The following is a 13,695-nucleotide window of genomic DNA, read 5'->3' on the forward strand; positions in this document are numbered from 1 at the left end:
CCCCTGAATCTTGACCCAGAGCACTTCAGCTTGCCCTTCTCTTTTTCATTCTTCAGGAGAAGAGCCAGACTGTAGTAGTCATCAGTCTCCTGTTCGTGGACCCTGATGGCATGAAGTCTGCTTATCTGGGCCTGGAGCTCAGTCACTTGGGACTCCAGGGACCTCACTTAAGAGTATACACCACAGGTGGGGGTGACCTTGCTCCCATTCCCAGTTGCTGGCAGCCCTTGCCAGGCAGCCCTCACATCCTGGTGCCAGAGGCTCCATCTGGGTAGAGGCTGTAACCATGGGTTTTGTCTGGGTGTTGGCCTGAGTGGTGCAAGGGAAGGGAGCACCCATTGGGGCCAAGGCGGGGAGCGTGAGGTACAATGCATCCCCACTGTTGTATGGTAATAGGCTATGCTACTGCCCACGAACTGGCCTGCAAACTGCCTGCAAACTGCTGTGGGCTTCTATCCTCCTCCTCTTGCCTCCAGCAACTGCCTGCAAACTACTTCCCCTGTTTGCAGTCCCTGTTTGCAGTCCCTGTTCACAGGCTGCCTGGTCACTGGCTCCCTGGTCACTTGGAGAGTCTCCTTTTATACCCTTCTGGGCCTGGGCTGACTCAGCCCCTTTGTTAGGGCTTCTGTCAGGCCCAGGCAGCAATCCCACAACAATCAACAATCACACAATAGTCAACAATCACTCCCAGGTTCTCAGAGCACGCACCCCAGCACACAAAGCCCACCAAACACGCACTCAGCAAAACCAAAGGCATAGGCAGCTGGATCACGTACCTTTCCTAGGCAGGATCTGGTGCCTTGCTTCTCTCCTTCTGCTCTCCTCCTTCCTCCTCTTGCTTCCAGCAACTGCCTGCAAACTGCTTCCCCTGTTAATGTTATCTAATTCATCTTCATTAAAATAAAAATTATACATACTGTAACATCAGCTTCAAAACCACAGTCATTTTAACCCTGTCCCTATGAATACTGTTTAGTCTCATATATGTTGTTATTTTTCATCTATCTGTTCCCATATAATTGTGTATATAATCTTGATAGACCATACCAGGGGTTGTCAACTGGGGGTACATATACCCCTGGGGGTACTTGGAAAGTGGCTAGGTAGTATGTGCAGGAGGGGACAGAGCACCACCACCCCACACTGCTGCCTCCCAGGAGCAGGGTTGGGTGGGAGGTGTGGGTAGTTGCTCCCCTCTGCGGGCCTCACAGGTGCTGCCAAGCTGGCTGCACGCCGGGGGTGGGGGAGCCTTGCATATGGTGGCTGCCACTGCCATCCACTACCCTGTGCCACCGTGTGAAAGCCCCCCTGCTCCTCATCTGGCCGCCAGCACCCCCTAACCCCAGCTCTGCCAGAAGTGCACCCAGAAGAGGTACACTCCTTAAAAAAGGTTGAAAAGCCCTGGACCATACAATAAACATGAGCCACTAATGCAATGCCTTAGCCAGCAAAGCAAACCAAACACTGGCATGCATCTACTGATGCATCTCAAACAAGACTAAAGATGTCATCCTCCTGCTTTACTCAGCCTTCGTGAGGCTGCAGCTGGAGTACTGCATCCAGTTCTGGGTACCACACGTCAGGAAAGTTATGGAGAAGCTTGAGGGAGTCCAAAGGATGGCTATGCGTATGGTTCGAGGTATGCAGAGCAGGCCATTCAATGAGAGGCTTAGAGACATGGGTCTGTTCAGCTTGGAGAAGAGAAGACTTAGAGGGGACTTGGTGGCAGCCTATCAATATATAAAGGACTCATATCAGGGACTGGGAGAACATCTGTTCTCCAAGGTTTCCCAGGGGAAGACTAGGACTAGCAGTCATAGATTGCTAGAAGTTCACTTTAGATTAGATATAAGGTAAAACTTCTTTACAACTCGAGTGTCCCTGGTCTGGAATAGACTTCCCCCAGAAGTGGTACAAGCACCTACTCTGGATATCTTCAAAAAATGCCTGGACGCTGACCTGGGTCGACCTGATGATCTCGAGAGGTCCCTTCCTTCCCTTAACAACTATGAATCTATGAATAATGTTTGGGAGAGTTGGTTTTAAACAATGCCCTTAGATGAAGTGATCGCAAGTTAATTCAATATAATTAGAAAGATAAAAACGTGTTGGTAATTCAGTTTTTTATTAGAAAACTGGCTTGCAAAGTCAACAGGAGAAAAGAAAGAAATAACTGTGAAAGTGGCTTAGGATATCTAAACAAAAGGTTCTAAACTTATCAGGAATTTGCATCCCAAGCAGAAGTGAAGTTGAGTTGAACTTTGAAAAAGAAATGTAGAAGTGGAAAGGCAGAAGGGAGGGCAGGGTGGCAGTATAGACTGATTTGTTCAGAGATGCATAAGTTTTCATAGGCATCAGCCTACTTTGTCAGATGCTAAGAAAAACAGAAAAGAATTAGGCCAGGTCACAGAGCAAAGATAATTTAGGTATGGCTCCAAACTAAATGAACACTTCACTTTGTTTTTTAAGACAGTTGACAATGAAGAACAGAGAAACCGGTAGGATGGCTAATAGGAATGTGTGTATAAGAAATGGCAAGTACCGCATCCAAAGTGGAAGGAAAACTGTTCAGTGAGCTCGTATTAAGAGAATTCAGGTCTCTATCCAAAAATAATTTCTATCTCAGTGTCTGAAGGAACTGACACATAAAACTGCAAATGCAGTAGCAAGATATTTTAATTAATTTGATAAATTATTTATTTTGGCGATAGCAGTGCCACTGTCACCATCTCAGTGGCAGAATAATAAGCAGTAGTACCTGTATTGAAAACTTGATTTATTATGGAGATTCCTGTGGTCCCATCTTTACAGTTGTATAAAAACCCTACTTCCAGAACTGACATAATTGCTTGCATTTTGGTCCAGATCTCAATATTAACTGTTGCTCTATTATGTAATTTTGGTGGAAGGTTCTGTAATTTGGTTGCAGAGAAGGGGCAAATGCTTGCGCAGCAAATTTAAACAAAAAATGATAGTGAAAATGCTACACCGATTATTTATTTATTTATTCATTTATTTATTTTTGGATTGCTGGAAGTAGTGCTGGTAGAGAGTGTTAAGTGTAGAGTAGGGCTTTCCAACTAGCGGCTTGCATGTTACTACTCTCTGGCCTGTGCCCAGCTATCACTTCATCATTGTCTCCCAGCTCCCCCTCCCTCCTTGGGCTTTTAATGCCTGCTGCTTTCCCAGGGAGTGGGGCAGTGCAGCACGGCATGGCTTGGGGAGCTTAGGGTGAGCCTGAGACCTTGTACAGGGTGCAGTGGAGGGAGATGCACCCACAGGGGCATGCAACGCAGCAGTGGGGAGGGATGCAGACTTTCAGTGCAGTGGTGAGAGGGAATGTAAGTGCATGGTGCAGCGGTGGGATGGGGGACATGGGTGCATAGTATAGCAGGAGAGGGGTGTCCATGTGGTGTGCAACCTGAGGACCTGTTACTTGTCCTGGTGTGACCTGCTGGGCATGTGACTCCCATTGGTGCAGTGTGCAGTTGGACAGTTATGGTGTAGTGAGTGCAGGTGAGTTAGTTACATTTATATGATGCTGAATTCCAAGATTCTGCAATGTATTTACTTGGCTATCGGTACTTTTAGAGTGATGATGTAGTTATGGTAGTTGAGGAATTATGCAAGAGGCAAGGATTTCTTAGGGTAATATCTTATATTGGACCAACTACATAGTTGGAGTAGAGTTAGACAAACTTCTGAATGTAAGACAATCTTCTTTGCATCTGAGGAGTAAAAGCCTGGACATTATAATAAAAAAAAAAACAGATGGAAGACAGGGGAGAGAAGTTCCCAGGGTTAGCAGACAAACAATTAGCAGTAGAAAAGAAGCTGATTACTGGGAGATGAAGGCCTGTCAAAAGGGAGTAGGGTCATTCTCACCTTTCATGTGTTGAAAGAATTCAGGGATCAGATAGGTTTTATAATGTGCCATGAAACCAGTATCAGTGTTAAGCCCCTGGTTCTTAGTGTCCAGTCAGCTTATGAAGTTTTGTTCCCAAGTTAATTTTTTAAAAGTGTTAGATAAAGGAGAGATTTACACATGAGAATAGTGAGGTCAGAGAGGGTGTAGTTGTTCTGTGATGAATGTACTTGTTCTGATAAATATACTTCAGTGGTGTTTGTATGTCTCTGTCTTTTATATTTTTCTGTGAGAGTTCATTCTGTTGTTTAGTTGCTGTTTGGTTTCTCTCATGTAGTTGCCATGAGGGCATTTGGTGCATTGGATCAGATATATCACATTTTGGGGAAGGCATGTGTAGGATCCATGAATTCTGATGGTTGTGGGGCGGGGTGTTGTTTGTATTAGCAATGGAGATATATTGTCAAGTATTTCTTGTTAACACAAGGCTGTTAAGTCTGTTTGGCAGTGGGAAGTTTGCTTCTGATGATTAGATAGTCAAGTTTAGCTCTTTAGGTTTGGGATTTTCCAGTGTAAGTCCTGGGTTTTGTTATCTTCCATGTTATGGTAGTGTTAGGGTGATGCAGCTGTCCATGATGTACTAGGAATTATACTAGAGGCAGGGATTTCTTAAGGTGATATCTATTGTTGGACCAACTGCATAGCTGTGATTAGAGTAAACAAGCTTTTAATCACGTTTGTTTGTTTTTTTTCTGTGCTATGCTGGTTTTTACTTCTCAGACCTAATGAAGAAGGTCTTGCATTCAAAAGCTTCTCTAAGTATCCTAACTATGCAGGTAGTCCAGTAAAAGATATGACCCTAAGAAATCCTTATGCTTCTGCTTGGTTAGTATTACTTTGAGTGGGTTTACTTGATGGGGGAAATGTTGATAGTGCAAAGGAGTGCCATCCCAAGACCAACAAAAGTACGTCTTTCCAGGAAAGTGGAGAATGTGTTTTATGTGTGGATAAGCTGATTTATGCTGTGCCCTTCTGGCTAACCATTGGCACTCTTCAGATATACAAAATGGGAGAGTGAGAGCAATCTGGAGAATTTTCTTTCTCCTGCTGGCCCAGACAGTCTCCTACCCCTGAGACTGCAGAGAAGAGAGGTAGATCTTTTGGTAAGTCTGCAGAATGCTTCTTAGCTGTTATGGGAAATTTACCTATATTGATAGTTACTGCTATTTGATATTGTACCTTTATAGGTCACCTTTAAAATCACAGTTCATTAGGTTTCACCTTAGAAGAGATTGTTTGTTCAGTGCATTAATGGCTTGTGGTATAAAGATAAAAAGATAATACAAAATTATTGCCGAACTCCTTTAACTTATAATGACATTGATTTCATTCATCTTTGTTGGTAACATAAACTAAAATTCTAAGTTCAAAAGTATTAGTTGCTGAGGTAGACAATATTGAAGTTCAGGCTAAAAAAGATAGATGAGATTAAATGTGCAGTTTTGCTTTATAAGGAGAATTTTAAAGAATGTTGTCATTAGAAAAAGGAGGCCAACTACATGGAATACTTACCTGTGGTGACTGCCCTCTAACTTTATTGCCATTATGATTCTCATGTTAGCGATTAACCAGAATTGCACAAGGCATGCTTTCATTATATTGCACTAAAGGTTACAGACAATGCCAGTAAAGATGAAAACACATATAGTTAATTTTCTGCTTTCTAAAATAAAATTTAGATTAGATTATATGTATGTTTGTGTTAAGTTAATTTGGGAACTGTAATCCCTCGCAGGGTGGGGGGAGAAGGGAAGGGGGGAGTATTTGGTAGTTAAGGAAACTGCCTATATTCCGCGTGGCTATTACCTGAATGCCTAATTTCCAGGGTTTTCATAAAGTTCCTGTGCTAGAGAAATGTGGGAAGAATTTATGGCTGTTGTGAGGCTTGTCTTGTGTCAGGGACCTTCTTGTCTCTATTCACTCATCCTCTCAGTGAAAGTCTCTTCCTTTTTCTGAGCCTTCTTGAGGATAAGCAAGGAATATACTAAGTAAAATCATCATTCAGCAAAAGCCAGGGAGCAGGTGGACTAAGCCTAAATTCCAGGGGCCTTTGTACATGCCACAAAATTGGCCTTTAAGATGACTTAAATGCCCTTTTTCACTGCTTTAATGGCAAAATCATGTTTGGCTGTGTATTCTGTTTTAGTGGCATTGCTGTTAGCACCATCCCTGCTGTCTCGTCCTGCCACCAGTACCGCCCTCCTACCGCCTTGCTGCTCTGCCCCAGGGGCAAGCCAGCCGTTCCCGGGTAGTCCCAGGTGGCAGGAAGGTGGTGGGGGCGGTGCAGGGGTGCTGGAGCTTATCTGCCTCTGTTGTGGCGTGGCGGGGGGGGGGAAATGAGCTGCTGGCGGGTTGCACAGTCCTTTTGCCGCAGGGGACCCCAGTGCTTTCCTTTGCAGCTGCGGGGCCCCCCAGGCTGCACCTGCCTGCTGGCGCCCAGCCTGTGTAGTCCTGGGGGGTACCGCCACCGTGGAGGGAAGCACCAGCTCTGCACAGCGTAGGGGCTGTGCGACCCGGCAGCAGCCCATGCAGGCAGGTTTGACTGAAGGGGGAAAATAAAAAGCAGCAAGGAGCCTGATATTTTGTTTCCTTTTTTTCTTTTCTTCCAGAGCCTGTGTGGCTCCCTGAGCTGTGTTGGGGGCCCAGTGCTTCCCTCTGTGGCTGCAGTGCCCCCTGGGACCTCCTGGGCCAGGTGCCAGTGGGCAGGTGCAGTGTGGGGGGTGCTGCTGCAGAGGGATGTACTGGCCCCCCCGCAGCTGTGGAGGGAAACACAGGGTCCCTGCACAGCTCAAGGACCTCTCAACCTGCCAGCAGCTTGCCCCCACTCCCACCCCCCGCCACCAGAGAGACAGGTAAGCTCTAAGGATTGGGCCCCCACTCTTGTGTAAATGCCATGGGGGGTTAATTTGGTTTAATTCTCCCTCAACTGAAACGGGTTTTTTAAAACCCATCATTTAAATTTAGGGAGAACTAAACTGAATTAAACCCCCATGGTGTGTACAGCACCCCAGGAAGTGATTGCTGGAAATGGAGGAAAGAAGAATGAGGCTCTGCCACCATAGATATAAGATAATAAGACTGTGGCTCTTAAACAAGACCAAGGGCTTGGGGGAGGGGGAGGCAGTGGGGAGTATGGTTGGAAATGGAGACAAATCATGTTTCATAAGATGTACAAGTTGTATACATGGCCTCATAATGAACCAGAATGGAATGCCTTGCACCCCTTAAGATTTATAGAATAAACTTGTTCTAAAATTTCTTTGGCTGATGAGGCCACATGTATTAAAGTTCTATTCATTAATGGGTTAACATATAATTGTGTGAGAGGAGCAGTTTCTAGAAATAAGTATGTATTGTAAATAGTTTATATGAAAGACATTTGAGATGAGTATAAAGCCACATTTGTCTTACTGTGTTCTGTTAGCCTGTGATAATTGGTTACTCATTTAGCATTAATCCCTTATGAATGGGATTCAAGAAAAAAGTGTGATCTATGTATGTTTAGTTACTATATCCTGCAGTCTGATCCACCTCTTTAGTGAAATTTGGCATCCAAGCTAAATAGGTAAACTGAAAGTTCTTATAGGCTAAAATTTCAGACCAAATTCCCATACTTCCTGAGGAGATGGTAGACTCTTAGAGACAAAATATCCTTTATCAAATGAAGAAATGAATTTGGTTTTCAGTTATTTTCAGTGGTGTAATGGCTGGGATGTTAAAGCAGCTTTACATATTCATAGATAAAAATAAAACCCTTTAGGTTATCTTTTAATGGATGTTTATTTTTAATATCATGTTGTAATTTAGCCATATTAGTCTGAAGTTAGGCAGAAAGCAGGGGGTGTCATGTTAAAGACAGATTTGATCAGAAAAGTATAAGCTTTTTGTAAGCTACAGTCTACTTTCCAAGGTGATATGAATGGTCTCTACTTTAGGTAATTATCTGCAGTGCTGTTTATCAGTTTGACAGCTGTAGGTATTCATTTTTTTATTAATCTTAGTGGGTGTGTCTACACATGAGTATTTAAGGCATATTAGCCCAATTTAAGGGTGCAATTCTACCCATGCGCGCCCTTAATGCACCTTAAAAATAGTGATTTTTGGTTAATTGCACCTAAATTTGTTCCCTGCATAAAGCAAGCAACAAATTTAGGCACAATTAGTTAAAGCGCATTCATGCATATGTAGATGTATTAATGCATGTTAATGCAGAGACTTTAGTTCTGGGTCTGCCCAGTCACTAGGGGGCCAGCCATAGCCCAGCCCCAGGGCTCCTGGCTTGACCACCTCTCTTCCTCCAGGGCTGGGCTGCTGTCTGGCAGCCCCTAGCTGCAGGCTATAAAAGCCTTCAGCCATTTTGTGTCCTGGGGCACACAGCACAGAGTGCTACATGCAGGAGCCTACCAGGCCCCCATGTGTCCCTCCTGGACAGGACCCATGCAGCCTTTGCCTGTCCTGTCCCCTTGCTGGAGCTGCTCCTTGGCCACACATGAGATTCGTCCTAGGGCTGCTGGCCCTGCTTTCTACAGCAGCTGGGCCAACACCTGCTCCCTAGTGTTTTGTACCCCCACCTCTGTCTTTTTGAAGGCACTGTGGTAAAGCACTTCTGCCACGTGGCTCACAGTCCCTGCTTGTGCCCCTGTCCAGGGTGCTGCTAGCAGCCCTCCAGGGCTGGCATCGCAGGGGCAGACTCACAGGGGCCCAGAGAGCTGGTGTGGGGAGCATTTCCAGCATGTTGTCCCCATCAAGCCCCAGCTCTGCCCATGTGTCCACGCCCATCCTGAGTGCCTGGATCCCCAACTGGACCTGGGAGGTGGTGTGCAACCTCATAGTGCTCTGGGGCGGGGCTAACATCAAGAGGCCATTCACATGGGGCAGGTGCTCAAACACCCACATTTATGACACCATTTCCAGTGGAATACATGCACGTGGCCACCCCTGGATGGCACAGCATTGTTGTATGAAGGCCAAGGCCTTGTGGGCACAGTGGGTGGCCATGACCGAGTTCAATTGTTGATCTGTTTATGCCCAAAAGACCATGCCCTTCATGCATTTTGCAACCCCAGGAGACAGGCTGCATCCCTGCGAGGGTGGCCTGTCTTCTCGTGCACTCCGCCATGATGCTTCTGATGACGCACCACCAGAAGAGAGGAGCACAGGTGTGGTCAGGGCACCACCAGGGTCATCAGCAGCAGGGTGTAGTGTCTCAGGCAGCCCTCTGCCTGCACAAACAGCTGGCTCATCATGCACCGCCTGGGGCACACGCAGCAGGGGCATGCTCAGGGCACAGTAGCAGTGCAGGGGGACCAAACCTGGAGCACCTCCCTGGAGCGGCCCCCAGTGGGGAGAGCAGGGGTAGGACCAGCCTCTCACCCCAGTTGTCTGGGAGCCCCACGTGCCCTGAGCCCAGGTGCCATGGGCTGGGCGGCAGAGTGGCTGGCCTGCAGAGAGGAGGGAGGGAGTGGGGTCTGGAGCTGTGCCAGCAGGTGCTGCCAGCAACCTGGCCTGTTCTGCCCTGGGAAGGGAGCAAGGGAGGCAGGCTGCTTGCAGCCAGTAGCCAGCACCCATTGGCCTGCCAGTCCCAGTGGTGCAAGTGGGGCCAGGCAGCTTGTCCAGTGGCCACCCAGACCCAGCCCTGCCTGTACAGCTTAACATGGTCCCTGGGCACCCATGCATGACCAACCTTTGATCTGTAACCATGCAGTGTATGAACCCTGGTGCAGAGTATCTAATCTCTGAAATGTTGCAAACTCTCACAAAAGGCTTCTGTCTTTTGCCTCTGCAGCCCCAACATCTGCATTGGGGGGAGAGGCTTCAGGGCCTTGTGGGAGTGCACATCAGGGTTGCCACAACCCATGGGCGAAGCCACCTGGATGTGCCTGCTGTGCCAGCCACAGGGCCAGAAGCTGGGGCAGCGAGGCCTGGGAAGTGCAGCTGCGGCAGGATCAGGGCAGGCACGTGCTGCCTGCATCTGTGCCATGCTGCTGCTCTGTCCACCCAGAGGTCACAGTGTATAGGGTGTACTTTCAAGATGGCTGCCAAGTGCTGGCAGCTGGCTCTCCCTTCAGCATGGCTGCCAAGTGCTGGCAGCCCTGTATATGGAAGCTGGAGCTCCCCCTGGTGGCCACACGGGCACGTGGCAGGGCTGGAGTGACTTGGGACTAAAAGTCCCAAGTTTCACCATGGGTAGACACCTGCCAAAAAAGGCTTAATGCGCATTAACTTAATATGCATCAAATTTAAGTGTGCTTAAATTCATGTGTGGATACATCCAGTCTTAGTTTTATGCAGAAACAGGGATTTCAAGCCTGTTATTTGATTTGCAGAAACGTAGCCCTCGTGAGTTACAACTTTAGAGTGAAAGCAGCAGGGTACTGTAGCCATTCCAAATAAGACCTTATTTGGATCAGGTGGTTCACTTTAATGCTTTTCATTAAAATGTTTCTGAAGTTTTTCATTTCTTGCACTCGATCAAACTTCAAGTTTTTAAATCTCTGTTTTTGTGTTCTAATCAGTCAGGATTCAGCTGAAGATGTTGAAGAAGCTGGTGCGTTGTCAAAACTGCCTGACTTGGGAGGTTCTGTTACTAATGAGACTGCTCAGCAATCTGAAAAAGGGTGCTTGGCTCTAGATAAACAGTTATTAGGGACCAAGGGCTGTGAAATGTCTCCAGAAACAATTGCAAGTAATGATCTGGAGTGTACACCAGAAGGGGAAGATACAGAGGTTATCTCTGAAAGAGAAAGTTCCTATGATGCAACTTCTGGCCATTCTACTTTGGAAATAGAAAAAACTGACAATGCATCAACAACTGAAGTTTCTAACCTGGAACCAAAGAAAATTACCTACTCCCAAATTGTTAAAGAGGGCAGGCGATTTAATATTGATTTAGTTTCCAAGGTAAGAATTAATTAGCTATCTCTTCATAGAATTGCATTTATTTTAGTGAAAAAAATGAATATACTTAGACATTCAAGGGGTTAACAAGATGGTCGTAACAACATTGTGGGGGCATAAGACATAGGCTCTAAGTAAGTGAGCATGTAATAGTTTCTCTTTACAAAAAGCGTCTTCGGCACTGTAACACAATGTATTTTTACGTCTGTTCGTTAACGAAAACAACCAAAAAAGCATAGCTCACATAGAAGTAAAGCAAATTTTCCTACAACTGAGAGCTTAAGCAAGAGTTCTTAAATTGAGTTCTGTTCTTCTTAAATACTTCAATAAAAACAGTTTAACAAGGAAACTTCACCTAGGTGCAAACCTTTGTTTTCAAGATACAGAATATTTTTTCAAATCAAATTCACTTAGTGCACTTAAAGAAATATCTAACTACCCTTTCCTGAACTCAAACTCAACCTGAAATCTGATACTATGGGGCTCTTATGTTCATTCAGTAACAAGCATTAACGAGGTAATTCTTAATTGTCAGCACATTGGCATGCTGGATTATAATAATATGTCTATTTAAATAAAAATTAAATGCATTTAGTCCCTAATGTAATTATTAAGCTAAATGAAATTGGACGTTGTTGTTACTGTTCTGAATTCTTACTTTGTCTTGTTCTTGAGAATGGTTTCTTAAAATCTCATTTGCTTACCAAACACTCAGATTTCAAAACAATGTTCTTTGTCCAGTGGGCAGTAACAGATTGTGTGTGTGCATGTGCACCCACACACGTGTAATTTATAGAGGAAATATATATTTTACAAAGGAAATCTGTTGCTGACGTGTGAGCATCTGTACCTACAGCTACAAGTTCTGTTATAATGCTGATAAGATTTTTTTTTTTTAACTTCAGTGGACCGTGTGAAAGCAAGACTCTTTAAGTCTGGGACGGAATTTTTTCTTTATTGTTCAGTTTGGAAAAATAGTTCTGAAAGCTAGAAAAGAAGTTGTTTTTAATCAATAACCTATTAAATTATCTGAGTTGAAATGACCAGAAATGTTATTTGCCAAATGTGTCACACTTTGAACTTACATATTTAGACTTTCTTATTCTGCACCTTCAGTGATATTTAAGCTTTTATGACAATAAAGTTACAGTAGCCAAAATAGGGAATATTATGTTTCAGTGATACATTTTATGTCATGTATTCCAGAGCCTAGGGTACACTTTGCAAATCTACAGTATGTGATACTGATCCTGCAGAATGCTAGAGGTCATGATTGGCAGCGTGTACAACCTGTGCATGTATCCATTTTGATTGCTTTTTATGCCATTCAGAGAGATGCACTTCAAAAGATAAACTTAGAGACAGCACTCTAACCCTAGAAGCCATTATAAGGTAATTGTAGATAAAAGGGGCAGAGTACTGGTTGGGGAGAGAGGCAGACTGGAGAAGTGTCAACCGAAATTTCCACTAACTTGCAGCAGTTCATTTTTAGCACACGGGCTCTTAAAGGCAAGCCCATCTCACCATGGGCAAATGTACACTTATACTTTTACCTCAGAGGCTTGGTTTTCAAAATTTGGAAATCTGAAATTGTAACAAATAGGGATTTTGCCTCTCCATTGGTACTTTGTAGATTCCTACATTCCGGCTAGATAACTTTTAGATTAGTAGCACTAGATATAAAACTTTCTTCAGTGCTTTTAATTTAGTAAGCTGTTTTGGATTAGTAATTACATTTATGTCCATCCAGCAATGTATAATAAATGTATAGCTTATACAAAGAAAGCAAAAACCAGCTTTACTCATCAGTTCAGTGAAATAATAGTGGAGACTGAAAAAGTTTGAAAAAACTTTGAGGTACTTATAATTAGTAAGTTTAAAAATGCCTGTATTTTGGGAGCTAAGACATTTAAAATTAAATATCTCCCACAAAGGGAAAGATGTAAGTAGAAATTGCTTATATTCAAGAAAAGGAAGTATAAAACATATTTGGGATAGATTTTGAAGTATGGTATTTGAGGAACAAGATACACAGTTAAAGAAGAAAACACATACTATGAATGGTAGGTCATCCTTTATACTAACTGGCTTAATATCCTTCAAAGCGTTAAAATTGTAAAGTATAAAGACACTGAAAATCCCAGATCTAGGGGGAAAACAATTACAGACATAAAATAAGGCAAATGAAAAATGCTTCTGTGATGCATTTTCTAATAATAGAGAAGCTTTATTAACAGAGACTTTTCATAAGTTTTGGTCGTTGGGGTGGGCAAAAGGAAGGAAACAAAAGAGTCTTTTGCCCATCATATTATGATATACCTCTTCTAAAGGAAGAAAAAAGTAACTTTAATTTATATGGTTTGAAATGAGCACAAGTAATTCCAGGCAAAGACATTGTTGTAGACATTACATGAGAACATCTGTTACAGAAAACAAATGTAATGCAAAGTTTCTTATTTTTCATAATGGTAGTATGTAAAAGCCTTAACAGAGCTAGGTGGATGTCACATGCTGTGGTGGGTGTCATAAAGACAGAATTAAAGTAGTCTTGATGTGTGTGGATCTTCAAAGATGATTGAATCAAAATACGTCCTGTCAGCTAGATCTGGCCCGCCAGACTATTCCATCTGTCCTGTGGGGCCCCTCTGTAAGCCCTGGCTGCCTCCATGCAGGAAGTGCAGCTCTGGTGGCTAAGCAACCCCTCCACCTCCAACCCAGCCTGGCCTGACCCTCCCCAGCCCCAAGCCAGGGGGCATTAGAGACAGGAAGCCGTTGCTTGGCAGAGCTTGTGCCTGGCCACCCCAAGGCTCTTTCCAGCCCTCCCCGCCCGTGAGCCTGGAAATGCAGGTAAGGGGCGGGGGCCAGGGACTCCT

At 44.4% G+C, this 13,695-nt stretch overlaps 1 protein-coding gene across 1 annotated transcript in view; it reads left to right on the plus strand.

The window, feature by feature from the left end:
- CHM (CHM, Rab escort protein 1) overlaps positions 1–13,695 on the plus strand; it is a 175,620-nt gene that overhangs the window by 69,832 nt on the left and 92,093 nt on the right. The window contains exon 5 of the mRNA XM_019521378.1: positions 10,441–10,825. Within this exon, the coding sequence (XP_019376923.1) occupies positions 10,441–10,825 (385 nt within the window). The remainder of the gene's footprint in view (positions 1–10,440; positions 10,826–13,695) is intronic.

The sequence above is a fragment of the Gavialis gangeticus genome, unplaced genomic scaffold, assembly GCF_001723915.1.
Source record: "Gavialis gangeticus isolate Ggan-Ray unplaced genomic scaffold, GavGan_comp1, whole genome shotgun sequence".
NCBI lineage: Eukaryota > Metazoa > Chordata > Crocodylia > Gavialidae > Gavialis > Gavialis gangeticus.